At 36.9% G+C, this 21,598-nt stretch overlaps 4 protein-coding genes across 7 annotated transcripts; 3 read left to right on the top strand and 1 right to left on the bottom strand.

The window, feature by feature from the left end:
- The first annotated feature begins 74 nt into the window (after positions 1 to 74).
- On the top strand, positions 75 to 735 carry LOC103985442 (uncharacterized). The gene has a single exon (XM_009403141.3). The coding sequence runs from the start codon at positions 164 to 166 to the stop codon at positions 617 to 619; it is 456 nt and encodes a 151-aa protein (XP_009401416.2). The 5' UTR covers positions 75 to 163; the 3' UTR covers positions 620 to 735.
- A 2,613-nt stretch (positions 736 to 3,348) lies between these two features.
- On the top strand, positions 3,349 to 7,421 carry LOC103985451 (uncharacterized). The gene is made up of 5 exons (XM_009403152.3): positions 3,349 to 3,517; positions 3,629 to 3,725; positions 6,538 to 6,616; positions 6,747 to 6,828; positions 7,131 to 7,421. The coding sequence occupies exons 1-5, from the start codon at positions 3,485 to 3,487 to the stop codon at positions 7,269 to 7,271; spliced, it is 432 nt and encodes a 143-aa protein (XP_009401427.1). The 5' UTR covers positions 3,349 to 3,484; the 3' UTR covers positions 7,272 to 7,421.
- Positions 7,422 to 9,714: 2,293 nt separating this feature from the next.
- On the top strand, positions 9,715 to 14,060 carry LOC135633175 (SKP1-like protein 1). 2 transcript variants are annotated; one of them, XM_065142432.1, is made up of 3 exons: positions 9,715 to 10,104; positions 13,618 to 13,796; positions 13,889 to 14,060. In XM_065142432.1, exons 1-2 carry the CDS (start codon positions 9,802 to 9,804, stop codon positions 13,789 to 13,791), a joined length of 477 nt encoding a protein of 158 aa, XP_064998504.1. In that variant the 5' UTR covers positions 9,715 to 9,801; the 3' UTR covers positions 13,792 to 13,796; positions 13,889 to 14,060. The 2 variants fall into 2 exon arrangements, with proteins under 2 accessions (XP_064998504.1, XP_064998442.1); XM_065142370.1 differs by having other exon boundaries at positions 13,618 to 14,060.
- Positions 14,061 to 14,975: 915 nt separating this feature from the next.
- Positions 14,976 to 20,732, bottom strand: LOC135583646 (uncharacterized). 3 transcript variants are annotated; one of them, XR_010494911.1, is made up of 3 exons: positions 18,863 to 20,732; positions 15,168 to 15,413; positions 14,976 to 15,092 (listed from the first exon to the last, which is right to left on the bottom strand). XR_010494911.1 is itself a non-coding variant. In XM_065142188.1 (2 exons), exons 1-2 carry the CDS (start codon positions 20,686 to 20,688, stop codon positions 15,407 to 15,409), a joined length of 1,833 nt encoding a protein of 610 aa, XP_064998260.1. In that variant the 5' UTR covers positions 20,689 to 20,732; the 3' UTR covers positions 14,976 to 15,406. The 3 variants fall into 3 exon arrangements, 2 of the variants coding, with proteins under 2 accessions (XP_064998260.1, XP_064998349.1); XM_065142188.1 differs by having other exon boundaries at positions 14,976 to 15,413; XM_065142277.1 differs by lacking the exons at positions 14,976 to 15,092; positions 15,168 to 15,413 and having other exon boundaries at positions 18,859 to 20,732.
- Between the last annotated feature and the right edge of the window lie 866 nt (positions 20,733 to 21,598).

The following is a 21,598-nucleotide window of genomic DNA, read 5'->3' as shown; positions in this document are numbered from 1 at the left end:
AACCAAACTGGCTTAACACTTCCTAAACTGAGTCGGGGTCGCAAGGGTTATAACGCACCGCGAAGTACCACAACCCAGCCCCCAAAAACCCCCTCATCAAAACCCTAGCTGTCGATCGATCGTATCATCGAGCCGTTGGCCGGAACCCAAATCCTTGCCCACGATGGCGTTCACGGGGCGGTTGCGCGAGCTGATGAAGAAGTACGGGAAGGTGGCGCTCGGCGTCCACCTCTCCGTCTCCTTCGCATCCATCACCGGCTTCTACGTCGCCATCAAGAACAACGTCGACGTCGAGTCCGTCTTCGAGAGGGTCGGCCTCTCGTCGGGCGTCTCGGAGAAGGATCGCGCTGCTGATACCTCCTCATCCTCCTCTTCCTCTTTCCCCTCAGGCGACGCGGTCATCTTGGACGGCGTTGACTCTTCGGCGCCGAGGGAGGAGCAGCAGCAACGGAGGAGGAACAGGACGGCGGAGCTGGCGGCGTCCAGCGGCGGAGCCCTAGCTCTGGCGATACTCTGCAACAAGGCCCTGTTTCCGGTTCGGGTCCCGATAACGATCGCCCTCACGCCGCCGATAGCCCGGTTCCTGGCGAGGAGGAACCTCCTCAAGAATCACGTGTGATAACTCTGCCCAAATCTGTGATCCTTTTCACCTTGTGCTTCTTGATTTGAAATGCTTTTGGGAAGTAGACATGCTGAGTTTATGAATAGAAATAATGGAAAGATTGCATTTTGACCTGCTTCTGGTTTCAACTACGAGTATTTGTTGTGGTTTTGTTCCGTAATGAATAACTTGAGCTTTCATAAGTGTTTGATGTGAACATTCAGTGTCTTCGATCTCATTTCTTTTCATCCTATTAGGTTGTTAATAGTTGACTCTTATCAATATTAAATGCATTATAATATGAGTATAGATTGTGATTATGAAGTACAACAAAATCTAGTCTCATTGCATGTTTTTGCTTGGTATAGACTGTGATTATGAAGTACAACGAAATATAGTCTCATTGCATGCTTTTGCTTGGTATAGATTGTGATTATGAAGTACAACAAAATCTAGTCTCATTACACGCTTTTGCTTGGATATATTGTTGAGTAAATATGGCAAGGATACTGGTTGCACATTAGATGTTAAATCTCATGCACAATTATGGATGAATAATAGCACTTAAAGGACATTTTCATATTAAATTTCTGCCTTTAGTGTGGGTATCCTCGCTAGTTTGTTATCGTGAATGTAATATTTCTGAGGCTAATTTTACTAGTCCTCTTCAGGATTATTTTCACTTGACTTTCTATTTCTACCTCCTCTCTTGTATTTCATTTTTCTTTCTTGCTGTGTTAAGATCACTTGGAATAATTGTAACTAAATAAAAGTTCTATCTCAATAAGTATTGTAAACAATGTTCTTTATTTGTGTTTGCCAAATTCTTCAAGTTTCAACTTATTCTTTTGGCTTTAGCTTGCTTAGGAAGAGTATACTAGCAAAGTGTGATTCAAAAACGCACTCATATTTCATGTGACTACTACCTATAGTTTCTTAAGAAGGTGAAAACTTGTTGTCTATTTGTGATGGTCTTTGGTCCAGTCTCATGTGGTTTACTTCTCTTGAGCTAAATGTTCCGATAGTACCGGTGCTACAGGAAAATATGGATGTCTGCAATTTGAATTAGGAATGTGAAAGAGCATAATGAAGGTTCAGTGATATGTAAAAACAATAGGTTAACTCCTAGTTGACTTGATGGGATGAAACTCGTGTAGGTGTGATTCAACAACATTTCATATTTTATGTTGTAGTAGTTTCTTAATAAGGTGAAACTATTCATCTTCTAGTTGTCAAGAAGTTTCATATGCTTGGTTATCTAGAGCCAAATGTTGTTGGAGTACATAAGGAATAAACTTGAAATCGGATAAATTACTGGTACCGCTGGAGAATATGGATGTATGCATTATGAATTAGGAATGTGAAAGAGGATAACGAAAGTTAAGTGCTTTGCCAAAACAATAGGTTAACTTATAGTCCACTGGCCAGCGATGACACTTGTCCTCTTGTGTATCATCAGACAAAAAATGCCGTTTTTTCTAGTTCTCAAAGGAAACAAGTAAGCTTCTTATTTTCATCCCAAGGCCATTTGCATGGATAGATAGATAGACAAGGGCAGTGTAAATGGGATGGAGCAAATTTGCTCAGGACATCTCCAGCTTTGAGAAAATTTGCTCTGTATCTCATAACATGTTTTCATTTTCAAGTTGGCAATTTCAGAGCAGGTGCTAGTTTTTATTCTCTCTTGGTCAGCCATGTAAATCTGGTTCCCTGAAATTATCTGAATTTTGAGCTGTCCTCCTGGGTGGAATATCCATGTCGTACATCTGAGGCTATTCCAAAATGATCATGAAAGTTGTAATTGTGTGAAATTTGTTCTTGTAAAATTTGTTCTTGTATTGCTGACTGACTTGTGGGAAAAGAGGGAAGATAGATAGTTTGAACCTCAAGAACGCAGATGTTCTAAGTTGCTATGAAGTTAGTAGTGTGGAAGAAGAGGCAATGAGTGCAATAAAACTATCTAATTTTTATTGCACTTGTTTTGTTTGTTAAGACTGCTACACCACTTAAGGGCTAATTAATGATTATTTTTTGAAATTAGTTATATTTATTATTTCGGTTTTCATATTTTCAAAAGTTAATTGGGATCTCTATTCTTATAAAAGTAAAATACTTAATCTCGTTTGAGTTTATCATTGAGATTTTGTCTTATTTCGATTTATTACTAAGCACATATAGTTATGAGAAAAAATATGATTAAATATTTTATTTTTATAAATTTAGAGATCTTAATATAATTTTAAAAATATAAAAATCTAGATATTAAAAATAATTAATTACATGAGCTAATATATAATTAGTTCATTATATATATATATATATATGAATTGAAGTTATTTTTCGGTGTCCATTCGAAACTAAACACGGGTAAAAAATAATACCTAATTATCATCAAATATCAATCGTATTGGGGAGAGAGAGAAATTTTCAAAAACATTATGTTTAAATTAGTTCGACAATTCCTATCTATCCTATGAGATTGTACTTAAAAAAATTTCTTATTACAATTTAAAGATTGTACTTTGAAGAAACTTTAATATTATTTTAAATTCATTTGGAAGCACTATTTCTAGTGATTATATATATCTTCGAATATTTAAAATGATATATGCTATACCAAAATTTTGAGGGATAAATATGTGATTTGGAAACCGTAAAAGGATAGATATGTAAAACCGCCTTCAACCGGAGACCAAAGCACACGTGGCACGAGGCGGACGGGTCCAACCGTTTCATCCCAAACAAATCTGCGGTCCGCTGCTCGGGACAAAACAGCGACTCCTTAGACTACCAGATCGGCCCAGGTCGCGCCCCAATCTCCGCCTTCCCTCGCTCCCTCCGCCTGCACGGCCACCGGCGCCGCCACAAGCCGGTGCGGAGAAGATGATCGTGTGTGTCGCCGTCGTCGGCCATCAGGTAACATCCGTCTCCGTCTACGTATATCCCTTTTCCGCGCGGCTGCAAGGGTTAGAACCCACCACCCCCCCCTCCTTGATCTGACGTATTTGATCTGTCTGCGGCCCACAGAACAATCCTCTGTACCTGCAGAGCTTCACGGAGGCGGACGACGCGCTGAAGCTTCACCACATTGTCCATTGCTCCTTGGACGTCGTCGACGAGAGAGGTTCCCCTTTTCCTCTTTCGTTGGTACTCGTTGATTGTTCTACTGATTTCTTATGCCCAGCGTGCTTACCTGGTCGTGGATCTAACGAAGGACTCGTCACATAGCTATGGTCCGTTTGGAGTGATCTTGGTACTCAATGGTTGGTCGGATACGGCATTTGACATAAGTTACTGTGTGGTGGTGGTCTGGATGTAGATTTGGTCTACGAGTAATGGGAGAGTCTTTTATGTTGTTGAAAGAGGCCATATCATTTTTGCTTGAGTAGATGACAGTGTTGGTTGGATATTTTCTTGTCAAGAAAGTTTTGAGCTCAGTATAAGAGAAGATCAAGAACTCATAAGATGGTCATAAGCTGTATCCTTCATGACAAGAGGATCGATTGCACAACTTGGATTCTGCCTATATCATTGTTTTTCTTGTGATTCTAACAAAGACTAGGATCTATTTTTGTAGTACCAATTATCTACTGGTTTCATAAGAATTATGAAATTTTTGCGGTTTGTTCGAATTAAGCTAGGCGATTGGATCTTGGAGAAGATTGATAATTGCATAAGATGGTCATGTCTCCTGGATGATAAAAGGATTGGTGATTCGTTGTTGGAAAACTAACAATCGAGTACTTTCTACGAGTTAGGATATTTTTGTTAACAAAATCTGAATTAAGTTAGACGATGCAGTGGATATTTTTTTATGGTAAAGTTGTTGACTTATGGTAAATTAACATTTTTGTGTAAAGTGAAAGAAACCACTGAGTTTCACTAGGATTGGTTCAATTTGATCTAGTGAGAAATTCTAAGTATGTGTAAAGAAACGTTGACTCATATTTCAGCCAAAATTTTCTTATACGTGCCTATAAGTTTCTTGTATATTTCTATTATCACTTTATGTCCAGTCCTTGCTGAAGCATACTAGAAGCAATTGCTTTTTTTTGGGAATGTTTTCATTTTACTTAACATCATGAAGGATTTGTGGTATTTACTCTTTATCATGTACATGTTTTGCATATTGCTTCTGTTTTTTGCCTGTATTAACTTAAACGCAGATGAACACTTGCTTTCTGAAAACCTTGGGCATAATATCACTTCTGTATGTAAGTTACTAAGGTTCATTCTTCTGTTCATGGCCTCATATAAGAATATCTAGTACATTGATTCTTCAAACTGTTTTGTCACTTCATTTAGTCCACAAGAATTCCATATACTTCTTACATGGGGACATCCTTCGTTGTTGATGGAACTGAAGAACTATTTTGAGAATGCTAAACATCCTCGGATTCTGAATTGTTATTATGGATGACATTTACATGTGTATCCTGTTAATAGTTCATTTTGGTCTATTGAAGAATCATTAGTGCATGTATTTTGATTCACATATAGGAAACACTATAGTGTTTCATATCATTTCAGAAACAAGTAGCCCTCCCAGTCTAGTGATTCACATAATAATATACTTACCAGTTTGTAACTGAAACTCATTAGATGGTCAGAATTCTGTTACACATGATGAACTCGTTAATCATATTACTTGGTTAATGGTGAATATCTAACTCACATATTCACCATTCTGATATGGAAACATCTTTTATATGCCCTAACACCTAATAAGGCCTGCTCTTCCATTTTAGATAATCCTTGATTCTTCTGAGACATCATCATGCATTCGACATTGATTGCTAACTTTTATTGTCATAAGTTTTTCATCTTTGAATGTTGTGGATCAGTTGCATATACGTGGTTGTATACTTAGAATCATTTTAAATTGTATGAATGATAATACTATTCTGATCAATCAGCAAGGAAAATCATCCTCAGTTTGTAAAAAGTTACCCTCAAATGTTCCAATTCAATCTTTTAAACTTCTATCTATCCAAGAACAATGCAAGAAATGAGTCTTAGCCTAGTTTCCATTTTTGTTGTGAGATCATCTCTTTCCACTTTCAGTTGAGGATCTCTGTTATAATGCTAGGCATTCAGTAATTTGAATGTCTAACCAAACAACTAATACTAGGTACAAAATTCTCATTTCTTGTTAACACTAAGTACAATACTGCTATCTTAAATAATTAGATTGTTTTTTTTTATTCTGTGCTTGATGTTTTTAGGCAACTTAGTATGATTTTGTTTGTCAATCAGTCAAAGATTATGACTTCATATTCTCATCCATATCCAACTGAAGCTTACTGTGGTTTGTTTTTATTGTTCTTTAAGTTGTCTAATGTTAAAGTTTTACTCTATCTTCGTACTCTAGGTTTCACTTGATGCATCAGTTGCAACATCGCTATATTGAAATGCTTAGACAGAATTCCCAATACAGTGTATCATATGTGAATGATCCCTTGTCCAAAGCTTTTATTTAAGCATATATTATAAAACATATATATATATATGTATATATATATATATATGTATATATATATATATATATGTATATATATATATATACATATATATATATATACATATATATATATACATATATATATATATACACATATATATATATATACACATATATATATATATACACATATATATATATATACACATATATATATATATACACATATATGTATATATATCCTTGTTAAATGATCTTTTGTATCTTCCCACCAAAGGTTCATCAAACATCAAGAGTTGCAAAAGTTCCTACCACTTCTTTAGACTTACCAACAAGAATACCTTATGATCCAAGTTTCCAACCATACGGGCTCTTCTCTAATAAGTACTCTGAAATTGCTTTGTAGGAGCTGCTTAATTGTATAGTTTAATATGAAATCATAAATGACTTTGTGAGTTCTCTTTCCTCTTGGCAGTGAACAACCCAAAGAAAAGTGGACCTACATTGAATGAGACATTTCTTGGTATGTTATATCCAACAGAGAACTACAAAGTGTAAGTAATTGTAAGATTTTTTCTTTTTGATTTTACACTGCTTATGCATCCTTTTTAACATCCATCTGTTTATGAGGCTTAGTGGTTTTTCGTATCTCTGTTTCCGTTCTTATTGTTCTGCCATTTACAGGTATGGTTATCTAACCAACACAAAGGTGAAATTTCTTATGGTTACGACTGATCTAGATGTCAAAGATGCAGATGTCAGAAGTGTAAGTTTTTCACACATGATTTCTTGATTCTGTATTTTTTGCTAATCCTCATCTGTTTATGAATTTGATTTGATTCTGTAAGTTTTTTCCTGATAGTCCCATAATTATAAGCGGGAAATGTTGCATATGCTTTAAAAACATTACAATTGCCTTTTTTCCCCCTTCAAAAATCATGTATATGTATATGCTTACATATAACCTAACAATTGTTCACTTCTCTGATACATTTGCGTCATCTAAGTAAATCATCATCAATGCAATCAGTCGTCATTATCATCCTAAGTGTACTTTTTTATGATCAGTTCTTTAGGAGGTTTCATGCTGCGTACGTGGATGCTGTTTCCAACCCCTTCCATGTTCCAGGGAAGAAGATAACCTCCAAAGCCTTTGCGGAAAGAGTCAGTGGTATCGTCAAATCGTTCGGACCCGTAACCACTGGGTAAATGGCCTTTCTTCTGCATCGACTAAGCTTGTGAAATTTGAAACAATTGGAGTATATGCTCTTAGTTTCTTCTGTTCCATGGTTGGTTTGTGTGGTTTTGACCAATATATTTCAACCATTGATATACAAATATATGTTGTAGAATTTCACATTTGGTTATGCTCACAAAGCTTTCACCATCATATATTAAAAAAAAATACATAAAGCCTGTTTCTTATATAAGTTTTTTTCACTTCATATATGATTTTTTTTACATGATTATGCTCACATTGCTCTAATCAATTGAACTATTATTATGTGGGATAAGTATGATCATTTGGACAGTTAGTCAAAATCCAAAATAGAATAGATGAAATATATGGATTCTCTTCTCTGTAATTTTAAAAGAAAGTGGATTATATTTTCTTATTCTCACTTATACAACTTAAGTTGGATCATTATATGGAGTTCTGAATCATGATAATTATTGGTTCATTTCTTTTTGCATTGAAAATACTCTTTTTCTGAGTTATATTATTTTTATTTTTTTTAAATCCTCTTTGTTTCTTCAACCTATTTTCTTTATTTTAAACCAAAGATGAAATATTCATTTCATCAGTGGATTTCATTTTACTTAGAAAATGATAAAATACAGTGGTATTCCATGAATCATATTCTATTAGAAAAATACAACTACAGAAATAGTATGGTTACGAAATTAGAGATTCATATATAGATCTCTTAACTATTAAACCATGTTTGTTGTTGTAGTATTTGCATTGGTAAACAAAGGACAATATCATACATTGATTAAAAAAAAAAACAAATATCAGAAAATTAAATGGAATTCGAGTCCCACCAACAAATGAAGTATAAAAATGAAATGAATTAGCAAATGAGGATAGAAATGTGTATAAATTCATTTTATGAGAATAAAATTGTTACACCGACTCTGAATTCATTATAGCAATTAGCAAATAATAAGCTATACAAATTTTAATCCTGTCACGATTATTATTTTGACAGAAATTATTGTAGCAAAATTATATGAAAACGAATTTAAATATAAAAATCTAATTGCAATAAATAATTTGGCTATAAAAATTAAACTAATAGATCACAAGAAGTATTTGGATAGAAATTAATATAACAGAGTTTTAACTTGAACATAATAAATGAAGAAAAACTATAATAAATAGAGATGCAGGGTATCGATCCCCGTGCGTTTTACCATCTGAGCTACATCCCCTTAATAAATTTTTTTGTTTACCAAATAATTTTATATAGTAATAATATTTATTGTTACAATAACTCTGAATTCATTATAACAATTAGCAAATAATAAGCTATACAAATTTTAATCCTGTCACGATTGTTATTTTGACAGAAATTAGTATAGCAAAATTATATGAAAACGAATTTAAATATAAAAATATAATTGCAATAAATAATTTGGCTATAAAAATTAAACTAATAGATCACAAGAATTATTTGGATAGAAATTAATATAACAGAGTTTTAACTTGAACATAATAAATGAAAAAAAACTATAACAAATGGAGATGCGAGGTATCAATCCCCATACCTCTCGCATGCTAAGCAAGCACTCTACCATCTGAACTATATTCCCTTTATGTTATTTTTTGTTTACTATCTAAGTTATACATATTTTAATCCTGTCACGATTATTTATTTTGACAGAAATTAGTATTGCAAAATTATATAAAAACGAAGTACAAAATTTTAAATATAAAAATATAATTGCAATAAATAATTTGGCTATGAATAATTGCAATAAATCACCCAAGAAGTCTTTAAGTGACTGCACAATAAACTGTTCCTACATGCCTTAGTCATCTGACTCGGGCGAGCTAATTGTCAGCTAGAATTTGAAATCAGATGGTCATGGCATTAACAAGGGAGATTATTGAATCATTGCAACTTGTGCTTGGTGTGATTTCATGACCTAAATATGGCATTGATCTATTTATGATTTACTTGTCGTTTTAAGATTTTTCAACAGAAAAATGATGTCTTATCAATTATATCATGGAATCAACATGATTGCTATAAGATAATAGTGATCATAGTCTTAATATAGTGCTATAACTATTTATACCATAAGCCTTAGCTTATGTTTACTTACTGTATAATCAATCAATCGTATCGATATGTTGATGTATGCACTACAAAGCATATATATATAGAGAGAGAGAGAGAGAGAGAGAGAGTAGGAATCCATTTAGAAGCCATCTTATGATGTGATGAACGGATTAAGTCAGTTATGATATAGCAGTGGACTTTTGACGTGGAACAGTGCAATTCCATTTGTGCCCCTAAACATACGTAAAATATCGCCATATGCCTCCCTTAAAAAAAAATTCAAATGTCGTGAATACCCCTAAAATAAAATATTTGCATAAATGTTAAGTTATATATAAATATCGAGGGTCGGTTCAACGCTAGGGTTTCAATCTCATCCTCGTCTTTATCCTTTTCCATCTCCTTGTCGTCGGGTATCTTCTTCGATTCGATCCGATTGAGCGGCCGACATGGAGAAGAAGATCACCCTCAGGAGCTCCGACGGCGAGGTGTTCGAGGTGGATGTGGCGGTGGCGATGGAGTCGCAGACCATCAAGCACATGATCGAGGACGACTGCGCCGAGAACGGGATTCCCCTCCCCAATGTCAACGCCAAGATCCTCGCCAAGGTTATCGAGTACTGCAGGAAGCACGTCGATGCCGCCGCTTCCAAGTCCTCCGACGACGCTTCCAAGGTCGCCGACGACGAGCTCAAGGCCTGGGACGCCGAGTTCGTCAAGGTCGATCAGGCCACCCTATTCGACCTCATTCTGGTACCGATCTCCTCCTCTTCCCTGTTTTTACTCGTTGCATCAATGACCGTCTGCTTATGGAAATTTTCAGCTACTTATTTCTGAATTTTATTGCTAGTCCTTGAAGACTCTAAGTCAGATCATGTCCTTCCATAAAAGGACTTCTGCAGATCTCCTTTACAGGATGGCCTTGCTACTATAAAGTCTACATGGTTATTTATCTGTTGGTCATGAGTATTGGGGTGAGGGTGCTCACATTGATCCTCCCCAGGCTCCGCTTTGGCGAGAGTCTCGTTCACTGATTTTTTTTTTTTTGGGGGGTCATGATTAGTTGTTTTAATTCAAGAACTCCTATGAATATAGAATAGTAATGTATAGAAACGTTGATGATATTTTAGCAACTAAATGGGCACATATTGACCCACCTCAGATCCCTCATAAGCAGGAGCCTCATGCACTTGTTCATCTTCTTTGTTGGCCATGATAAGTTGTTGTAGTTCAAGAACACCTACGAGTATAGAATAGAAATGGAGATGATATCTTAGCTAGTAAATAGGTAGAAGTAAGATGGGTTTCGCTGCCAGCATCAGGTGAAGAAACACAATAAGGTGGATGACAAGTTGAGGGAAGGATTGATTACATGGCACTGGCTGTCAGGAAGAAGAGTAATGGTCAATCAGTTAGAGGTAGGATAAGAAAGAATAAGCATGGGAGGAAGATGTGCTGTTGATACAATGGAAGAAGAGTGACATTTTTTAATGTTTTTTTAACCGTTTCCAGTATTTACATTTGCTAGAATAGAGTGGTGACTGGTAGATACTAACTTTTGGTGGTGTAGATGGTAAATTTAGTTTTCTAAATTTAATTAAAATTTAGTAATTGTATTCATTTTGTTTCTTTTACGTTTTAGTAGTTACTTTATGTTTGTGTGTGGCTTTCACCTTTAATTTACTGTTTTGGATTTTTTTTTACTTTATTAATAATTTCTTTTGATAAAGGGAAATTCTATGGAGATCAATATTCTAGCCTATTTAAAAGGGGTCAAATGACAAGATGAACAGTAGAGTTCAATGATTGTTGAATGCTATTTCCTCTACCTAGAAAAAGAGGTAGCATGAAAAGGTAGAGTGACATTAGCAGTCAATGCTATTAACATCTTAGGTTGAGTTAAACAAGGAACTAATTTGTTCAATCAGACTTTGACATGGTCACTGGTCAGCGGTGGATCAAAGGCAAAGAGTAAGCAGTTAGTGGTCATAGAGTAACCAGTTTAGTGCCTAAGACACAGTAGTTACCTAGTTAATAGTTCATCGTCCAAGAAAATAATACATGATTGATAGTTCATAGTTCGACCAAAAATAGTGCATGCCATTTAGCTATGAAATTTTGTTTTGTTTATGTTTGGCAATGGTCTACTCAAGCTTTCTAAGGAATGCTAGACTCATCACTTTTTGGTGCGCTCGTAGAATAAGTTTTTGGTACAGTAAGAGCAGAAGTTGAGTCCCTTGCCAAAGTTGAGTCCCTTGCCACAATGAAGAATTTGCTACTCAATTTAGTCAGAGGTTTCATCATAAGTTTAGAGACTTTCTTTAATTTTTCTGTTGCTTTTTTCTTGCACTCTATTTGATATGTATATATAAGTTCACAAGCGATGTCCCTTGCCATGTATTATCCCTCAAGTTTGAGTCAGATACTTGGCATGCTTCTAAAGCAAAAAATATCTGGATATTTTTTTCCTCTCGTTTTTTGAAGCTAATTGTGGAGCTTGTCCTGAACATCTTCTTTACTTTCTTCAAATGAAGGTAGCCTCTCATGGAACCTGGTTTATCTTGATTACGAGTGGTTTGCCTTGTTTTGGTTTTGGTGTCTTGTGACAATGAGGTTGACACACAGGCATTGTTTGAAGAACTGAATGGTGAAAGCTTACTGTATGGCACCCAAGTTTCCTCCCACTAATGATATGAATGGGAAATATAAAATCATCACCTAAAGCTCTTGACCTCTAAATATTGGCCTTTTCGTAGAAAAAAAAAACCATTTATTTCTGTAGAGTATTTGTTTTGCCTAAAGGTGTTTAAATTTTTTCTCTCTCCTTGAGCTGAGCATATGATAAAGAGGTTTTATTCTCTGGTTTGTATTTGACGTAGAATAAGCTGTTGGTTCAATTGATAGGGTCTATGGTGACAAGAGTGCACACATAGAGAGGGTGAAAATGATAAACATGAAAGTGAAGAAGAATTAAGCAATAATTCTAATTGAGTCATTCTCTTTCGTCACATTCATTACTATCAGGTGTTTAGATTTCTAACACGTCATTATGTCTTGATATTTATGGATATTTGATCTATATTGTGTGTGCCTGACTGAGGTTTGAGGAGGTATCAACTCTAAATCCATGAGGGTTATGCTACAATAAATCAATTTTTTTATAGGAAATTAAACATTTAAGGTCCTGCATAGTTGTAGTCATACTTATTCAGCTTTGTCCTGCCTGTTTTTTTTGGTTCAAAATCAAACATTTTAGACATGCATGTTTACTTGATTAATTTCACTTAGGTTCTTTATGTTGAAAGCGCGCACACGCACACACTAGTATTCAAGCATTTAATCATTTATCGAGTGATGCAATGATTCTACCATATAGGATGATTTACATAATTAAGTTTTAGACAAGCCAAGTAGTCAACCAATGGACAAGTGAACTCCAAATGTAACAAGTAATTAAAGAAAGAGACTCTGGATGATGTGGATCAACTTCAATATTTTGAACATTGATTTTGATTTTGATTTTTCTTCATAAGATAGTAAAGATTTTATAAACTGAATTGACATCAGATTGACCTGAAATGAGCTGCATGCTCTCTCTCTCTCTCTTTCTCTTTCCACACACACACACACACACACATTACATTTTTATCAGTTTTATCAGTACCTGTATTCCATCCATTTTTGGAGAGCAACCAAAACACTAGTATTCAAGCAAGCATAATTTATGTAAATCACATTTGTCTTAAACAATTAATTTTGGTCTTCCATTTCTGCAATTTGAGCTGTATGGTGTCCTTGACATTTTCCAGTCAGTGCTCTTAGCTTACATGGGTACATAACCAAATAGTGGTAATCATCTCTGAACCTGAAGATGTTACTGGTCCTCCATATTTTATGAATGCAGTAAGGCTTGAATTCAGGTGAAAGAGTGTTTACCATGGCTTTAACTATATCTTTAGGCTAATAGATTTCAACTAGGGAAGCTGTGAATCGTGCCATCTTGTGTGGTGAGCACAGCTTATGGGTCCCACAGGATATAAGAACTTGTTTGTGTACGACGGAGTGAAGGGTAATGAGGCAAGACCAGTGAAGGACATCAGGACAAGGGTGGTTCAACTGGATTGGATATGTGTTCAATCATGTAGTGTAGAGAGCTTAACCTCTTGTAGGTGGTTATAAACTCGATCCTTAATTTCTACAGATACAAATTTTTATTCACAAGTTTAATACGGATAAATTGTTTCAACGATCATGTGGTGCATTCAGGCTGCAAATTATCTGAACATAAAGGGGCTACTTGACTTGACTTGTCAAACTGTCGCCGACATGATAAAGGGGAAGACTCCTGAAGAAATCCGCAAGACCTTCAACATAAAAAACGACTTCACCCCCGAGGAGGAAGAGGAGGTGCGGAGGGAGAACCAGTGGGCCTTCGAGTGATCCGAGTTGAGTGTCTCCTCTCCTGTCCATTAAAGCTTCCTTTTAACTTCTCTCATATTATGATTGCTAGTAGTGGTATTGTGGATTCTACATGCAGTGTTTCCGGTCCGTAAGTTGGCTTAAGAAGTCCCAATATGAAAGTGTCAAAGGGCTCCAGGATGTTGACTTCGGTGTTCACTTTGGCTCTGTAATGTTATGACCCTCTTTAGTGCTACCAGTTATATGCATCATCTGACTCTGATATGGGAAGACTTCCTCTTGTTTGGTTTTGTCATGGATCGTTTGGTCTGCTTACACACCCGCACAGCATAAATCTGTATGGATTTATGTTGCCTATGTTCGGTAAATAATATTCTGTGATTCTTTTTCTTTTTTTGTTTCCACTATAGCAGGTTATGAGGTGTAAACTCAAATAGAGCGATGCTTTTTCTAGCTATCACGAGATACTTGGCTCTCCCATGATCACCCCTTTGATTCCCTTTCATCATAATGTGGAGTGATGTCGACGTCTTCAATATCAAAATGTCGACATAAACAATTATTTTCTTAATGGTATATGAATACCTCGAGTTCAGCGCACATAATTATGTTCTTCTAATTAACCTTCCATTGTCGTTATTATTTCACTGTCAGTTGAAATTTTGATTGACACCAGTAGTGTCTTCTATTAGTAAATTCTAGTTTGTTTTAGGTATGTTACGTATGCACATGTTAACTCTATATTAAAATTTTATAAGAGAGCACTGTTTTTAAAGATAAGGGGTGTGTGCATCACGGGAACCATTCCCTCTCTCTCTCTCGCTCTCTTCATACCCCTTACCCTCCCTTCCGTCATCCTTTTTATGGAAAAAATATCTGATACTATATATAATTTTAAATTATAATATGACATATTTCATGATGCATTTTAATCAAACATATGGTCCCTATGGTCATATTCTCACATCAATGCAGGAGTAGGATACCGGTAAACACAAAAACGTCATAGAGAATTATGCGCAACATGACATTACCCGAAACAGCAGAGGTCGAGAGGTATTCATGAAGCATCACTTGAACCGCAACCATTCTGGGCACAGGGAGCAACAACCGGCAATGTCAGTCCCAAGAAGAATAGAGAGGAAATGCCAAACGAAGTGCGATAAGAATAATGGCGTGAGCAGAATACCACACAGAAATCACCATGAGACAACTCGAGTTTCATTTCGGTTGGATGTATCAGAGCTGCATAATATGAGTATAATAGAATGTTAGTCACGTTTCCTCCCTCGACAGCCAGGATGTTGCTGACAAACTTCTTCCTAAAATTTCATGAACAGAAAATAAATCAGCGTAATTGTCTTCCGACAAAAAGGAGACCTCGGAAACAAGCTTACATAAAATACAAGAGTCCCATTGTTCATAAGACCTCGACATTCTGCTGGGAAGCTATTGCATCACAATTGTTGCAATACCAGTTTGTCATGACCAGAAGGTCCACAACTTCGAAGCTGGAGAATGCATACGCCTTTGGATTCGTACAGAAGTGGCAGGTATTTTCGAACAGCATATGCACGCCTTCCAACATCGTCATGATGTTGTACCCAACCAGCAAATTTTCACGCTGCCACAGGAATTAATCCCTGAAAGTAAAAAAAAAAAAGATTACAAATAGAAAATGTAAATATCATGTGGGGAAGAGAATAAGGGGCTGAGTGTGTAATATTATCATCTGTTGCCAGAAACTAAATAGTTCCTTAAAATATGCAAAATTTGATAATAACCCAAAAAGGGAACAAAAAAGAATTGAACCTTGATGGGGTCTCAGTAGTACCATGACAATGCAAAGGAATTATATTTTTACCTACTAACGAAATCAGATTCTACAGCATTGACCAACTGATGGCTTCCAACTTATAATAGGTTTAACAAAATTCAGTGAATTTGTCATGACAGGTAAATTTTTTATGTGCTGCAACTCGTGCTTAGCTTGGTTTGATTCTCGATAGATGTTATCAGTTTTTGTAACTCACGCTACCAAAATTGGGGAAACACTAATTGCATGTGTGTGCCTTTCTACTGTAGTCACTTCACAACTGATGGCACATTGCAATGTGCAATAATACATAACAAATTATCAACGAAAGTACATCTACCATCTCAATTCCTTTCAAGCAAAGCACCAATAAGCCATCTCAAATATCTTACGACTAACTATCTTTTCCTCTTACTCCCCTCATACAATTGAAATACTCAGTTCATGGACCCCAAACACTATTCTTAAGCCTGTAGACCTACATCTGTCCAAATTTCATATTCCATGTTGCATATAATTAGAACAAAGACCACGTTGTGCAAAACATGAAGACATCAAGAATTAAGCCTTCAGAGGTCATACTGTAACACTTTTTTCTAGTTTATAATAAATACTGGAAACTTATTTATAGTTACAGAACTTAATTAACTATCTACCCACTGTCCCTGAAAAAACAACTATCTGGGCAAATGATATTGAATACTAACATCATGTGTAACGCGTTGGCAGAATGCCAGGCAAAATTTGGAGGATAGTAGTCACCAAGGCTGATCAACAATTCTTGTTGAAGAGAAAGGATACTGGATCATGAACAACATTTGATTGAAATACACATCCTTAAAAAGAAGAGCATCACATAGAATCTCTGAAAGAAAATCTAAGTCATATTTGATTCCAACAACCAAGGGTTAAAGTCCTATGCACCTATTTATTATACAGTGTTGCAAGATACAGTCTATGCAGCCACATGTGTGGCTATATGGCTGCTACTTAGCATCAGAATCTATGGAAGCATATACAATCCACATAAATATGAAAAATTAGATCATGTGATTCGCGAATACTCATTACTATTTGCAACTTAAGAAGATCACGAGATGAAATGTCCCCATACCCTTGTTTACTTAAACTGTAGCACATGTTTACCTTTTAAAACTTTAAGCTTGATTATATCTCTTTATACTTAATTAAATGTTATCTCCAATATTCTAATATGAACCGATTATGTGGCAACATGTCTGCAATTTATATGTGTATGGGTTATGTAAGACCTTTTTTGCCTCCATACCATGGCTGCTTTAAAAACATTGTTTACAGGTGTCTTCTTGCCAAAACTTCAGCTTGCCAACTATTACCCATAGACCATAAACTTACAGACCAGATCTTAGAACCTCCCAAAAAATCCTTTGCAATTTTACCATAGCAATGTGGCAAGTATTATGCATTCTAAACCTAGTAAAACAACCCAAATTGACAGCCCATAAACTAGGGCTTAATGCATAATACACCTTGTCAATTGTCTATACAAGAAGAATCCATGCAAAAGGACAAACGTGACATGAGGTACATGAAAAAAAAAAGGTGATATTTCTTTAATTGCAATAGTCACAGCAGGCACCACAAAGGTCAAATGCAAATTCAAATATATAGTCATACAATATCTTAATATATGCGTATTAGAATAAAATTTAGTGACCATGACATCCTTCTGAGAACAAATGTCACCACCTGAGCAAATTTTCTTATGATAACAGATGTCAACAAAATATGTGTGTGTGAAAGAGAGAGAGAGAGAGAGAGAGAGAGAGAGAGAGAGAGAGAGATTATGATGTGTGAGTGGAAATGAACTTGTGTATAGTCAGGAAACACTGTCTATAATGCTAAGATGATTGGGGTATTATTAGAGATGACAAGATAAGACAGAGAGATAATTCTATTACTAACATGAGGGGAGGCCTTTTATAAGACTATAAGAATGTCCAGAGAATATCAATAGATGCATCATTTATGCGGTGATTCAATCATGATTAATAGTAAAGGGAGAGGCTGATGAATGCCTAAGAAAACTTTGTTAGAAATAATACAAAAGAGATCTGATAGCCCTTAGTTTGACAGGTGAAACCATGCAATTTTCATCAAGACATTCTCATGATTGGTGAGATCTTCTCTAACTTCTTGATTGCTTTAATCAAGTATCTCATGTTATTAACCTTCATAGAGCCATCACATGCTTAATTATAATATAATTTTGGACAATACTAGATGCATGCATCAATTATTGCATGTCATTCCATAAAGATGTTAGCCACTGGAATAGAGATCATAGCCAATAGAGTACATTATGCCATCAGATTACAGATATTACCCATTTGGTGATGCCCAATTTCAGTTAAAATTAAATTATAAGCTATTTATATATAGCTTGAAGAGTTGTTAATCAAGAAAAGTGTGCTTGCTAATTTAACTTAATGAGTCAAATCATCGACTCATTAATTTTATACAAATTTGATTACAGATCAACAGAAAAAGAATAATAAAGAAACTATGATGGCTAGATACAATTACTAAGTGATCCCTAGTAGGTGCTAGATAATTACAAAAAAACAAGGAGCCAGATAAGATGATGCAAAAAATTCTACAAGATAGTAACTGTGCATAAAAATGAGGTTTCATTTTCAAAATATGATGTGAAATTTTGATATCCTATAAAATTGCAAATGTCCTTTCTAGACTGCTATACTGGATAACCAATAATGAGGTGCCAGAAAGTGCACAAATCAGCATTTAATAAATACACAAGAATACGATGATAATTCCTAATTTTAAAACATGAAACAGGTCAATCGTCAGATATCATTAACCCTTATTACCAGAATCAAGATTCTTTGTCTCAGGATTTCTTTACATAACATAATGTAGCAGATAAAAATATATTATGATGCTTTTTTATCGACTTATAATTCAGAGTCACTCACAGTAATTCAGTCAACAGAGACTTTGGCATGGAAAAAATGATATGGTTTTCTATATGCTATAACTTCACCTATCAAGTATTTTAAGACCACCAATTTTGAACTCGGCTGATGCACTAAGAGGAAACCACAAGGCAGTTGGCTTTTACATCTACAGCTACTGACCAAATATCGAAAGGCAACATACTAGCAATCATACAAAAATTCAATTGGCAAGCACAAAAATTATACTGGAACAACCATGAAAAACAGAATAAAATTATATTCCACATACAGATATGGAGTACAAAGAATGATCACTCACCAATATTTGATCATGCCATCCCATCCGCAAGTTGCAACCTTGCTCTGCTCCAATGGATGCCACTCACATCCAATGCACACTCCTTCATGACATTTCAACGTCCTAAAGACCTTGCAACTCTTCCAGTCCCAAAACCAACACTTCCCTTCTCCATCTCCTGAGATAACAAAACGTCCATCCGGAGAAAAATTCACCTGACAAGCATACCCTGCTGCAATGTGGCCTGCAAATCTCTTCTTCTTATTCAGCTGAAACCTCTCCTTCGTACTGTATATAAGTATCTGATTATCCAAGCTCTGAGCAGCCAACCAATTTGAATTAGGATGAAGCGAGATTGAAGGCATGGAATGCATGTGAGGCTCACTGATGTACTTTATAACAACTGGAATCCCAAACTCCCATACCCGAAGTGACTTATCATCACTAGAAGTAACAAACCTTCGATTATTATCAACAAAAGTGATGGTATTAACTGCTCCTAGATGTTGATCATACTCTTGTGTGATTGTACCCGAATTCATGTCCCACTGTACAATCTTCTTGTCACTCATTCCTGCAAGAAGAATGTTCTGTTTGTCTTCATCTGGATTAAGCTTCACTACGTAGGGAACCTTCCCAGTGGAGAAGGTGGAGATGACCTTCCCCGTCTCAGTGTCCCAATACTTGATGTTCTTGTCATACCCAGCACTCAAGAACTTGGTACCATCAATTGAAAAGGAGATGTCGCGAACCGCCTTCGAGTGGCCCATGTATGTCCGCATGCACTTACCAGAATTGAACACATCCCATATCTTGACCTTCGAGTCCATACCAGCCGAGAGTAGAAGGTGGCCATGCTTCGGAAAGAATCGTATTGCCGCGACACCCTTGGTGTGGCCGCTCCATGTATGAACCCAACGTTTTGGGATGTAGCAGTGGTCGTTCTTAGGCTTCGCATCCTTGGGCGGCTCGATCCATGAACGACCCTGGTAGTCACGCTCCTCCTTCCCGTGGAATGTGCTCTTGTCTGAATGCTCTGCTTTATTGCCAGCCCGCCCTTCTCCGCGCTCCTTCTCGGCCTTCTTCTCCGCGTGCTCCTCGGCGTACTTCTTCTGCTCCTCCGTGAGCTCGCCCTGGACGACCTCGTTCTTCCCGGACCACGGGCTTTTTCGATTCTTGAGGAGCCACTCGTCAGACGCGGGGTTCTCAACCTCAGGCCCTGCTGCGGAAGGGTCAGCTTCTTCAGCATCGGGCGCTTTCATCTGGAGGCGCCGCCGTTTCTGTTCCTGCTGGGGCATGTTGTAGACGGAGAGGGCCTGGTTCTTGGTTAGGGTTTCGAGGTCGCCGACGTAGGAGAGGCCGGAGGGGTCCGTGGCGTAGCCGTACTTGTGGAAGGTGTTGTACTGCTCGTCGAAGAGGAAAGGCTGGATGGCGGCGTCCTCCACGAAGCCGAGCTTGTGATTGCGCATGCCCTGGGCGACGCCGTCCTTGGCGAAGGGGTGGGCGGGGCCGTGGATGGGCGCCCAGAGCTGATCGTAGGTGGGGTTGAAGGCCACCGCATGCTGCGCCGGATCGAGGGGTCGGTGGATGGCGCGGGCCGATTCGGCGGCGGCAAGGGCCAGGGTGGTGTCGTCCACGCGGGGGGCGGAGGACTTCGCTGGCAGGCGAGGAGGGGAAGAGTCCGGCGACGAAGATCCCTCCGCCTCCGCCTCCGCCTCCCCCTCCCCCTCCCCCTCCGTCGCTGCGGCGGATTCCAACCTCTCTCCTTCTCCTCCTCCTCCTCGTGACATTTCTTCGGGTCCGTCGTTGTCGTCGTCGCCTTCTGTGTAGCCTCGTAGGAGATCCATGGTGGAAACCCTAGAGACGGTGACGGTGACCGCGAGAGGAAGAGAGCAACGGCAAAACCGCAAATCTAAAAGAGAAGAAATAGGCCCGTGTTGGTCGAGCCGTGGTTCGAATTCATGCCGAACCGGTCCGTTTCCCAATTCCGGACCGATTCGAATCGTCTCATAGACCGGTTAACTCAATTTGGGCCGGAAGTGGAAATGGGCGCCATTTTTGCATAAACGACATTAAGAATTTTTCGTCGCAAGTGAAAAGTAGTTTTCAATAATTCTATTTACATAAAACAGAGATAAATTGTTATTTGGAAAAGAAATTTTATGGGCGTGCTTAACATGCAAAAAAAAAAAAGAAGAAGAAAATTCTGATATATCTTAAAAATTATCCAAAGAACTTTCTTGGAATTTTTTGTTTTATAAAGAAAAAATGAAACAATAGAAATTCAACTTTTTTTTTCTCAAAATTGAAGGTTCTAAAGGATTAAAAGAAGGATTAAATACATGTACAAGCAAAGTGTAGACTGATTAACAAAATCAAGAAAGCAAATAAAGTTAATAAATTCCAATTTTTGTTACATTTAAATTGTCCAGATCCGAATTTACTGTAAGATTTGAGTTTGGAGTCCAGAAAAATCAAACAAGAACCAGATGTTAGATTAAATACATCAAATGTTTCATCTTCATAGAATGCAACATATAAAATTCCACAACTTGTGTATAAAAAGCAGCAAAAATATACAACATTTTCATGCCATATCTTATTTTCTTATATCTTATTTTCTTATCCTTCCTTTTTCCTTGGTTGTACTTATTTCCACAATGATAAACTCTTTCCTAAGCCAAACAGAAGAAATAGATCATGACTCTTACAATCATTCAGATACATAAAGAACAGAACAAATTTTGCATAAATGAT

This window comes from Musa acuminata, chromosome BXJ1-1 (assembly GCF_036884655.1).
Source record: "Musa acuminata AAA Group cultivar baxijiao chromosome BXJ1-1, Cavendish_Baxijiao_AAA, whole genome shotgun sequence".
Classification (NCBI taxonomy): Eukaryota; Viridiplantae; Streptophyta; class Magnoliopsida; order Zingiberales; family Musaceae; genus Musa; species Musa acuminata.
Note: the sequence above shows the minus strand (reverse complement) of the source record. Positions and strands in the feature narration are given on the sequence as shown.

Excerpts from the sequence above, each read along its gene's own strand:
- LOC135583646 (XM_065142188.1), bottom strand. The coding sequence starts at position 20,688 with ATGGATCTCCTACGAGGCTACACAGAAGGCGACGACGACAACGACGGA.
- LOC103985451 (XM_009403152.3), top strand. The coding sequence starts at position 3,485 with ATGATCGTGTGTGTCGCCGTCGTCGGCCATCAG. Across the intron at positions 3,726-6,537 it reads GGACGTCGTCGACGAGAGAG|TGAACAACCCAAAGAAAAGT; the intron begins GTTCCCCTTTTC and ends TCCTCTTGGCAG. Across the intron at positions 6,829-7,130 it reads AAGATGCAGATGTCAGAAGT|TTCTTTAGGAGGTTTCATGC; the intron begins GTAAGTTTTTCA and ends TTTTATGATCAG.
- LOC103985442 (XM_009403141.3), top strand. The coding sequence starts at position 164 with ATGGCGTTCACGGGGCGGTTGCGCGAGCTGATGAAGAAGTACGGGAAG.
- LOC135633175 (XM_065142432.1), top strand. The coding sequence starts at position 9,802 with ATGGAGAAGAAGATCACCCTCAGGAGCTCCGACGGCGAGGTGTTCGAG. Across the intron at positions 10,105-13,617 it reads CCCTATTCGACCTCATTCTG|GCTGCAAATTATCTGAACAT; the intron begins GTACCGATCTCC and ends TGGTGCATTCAG.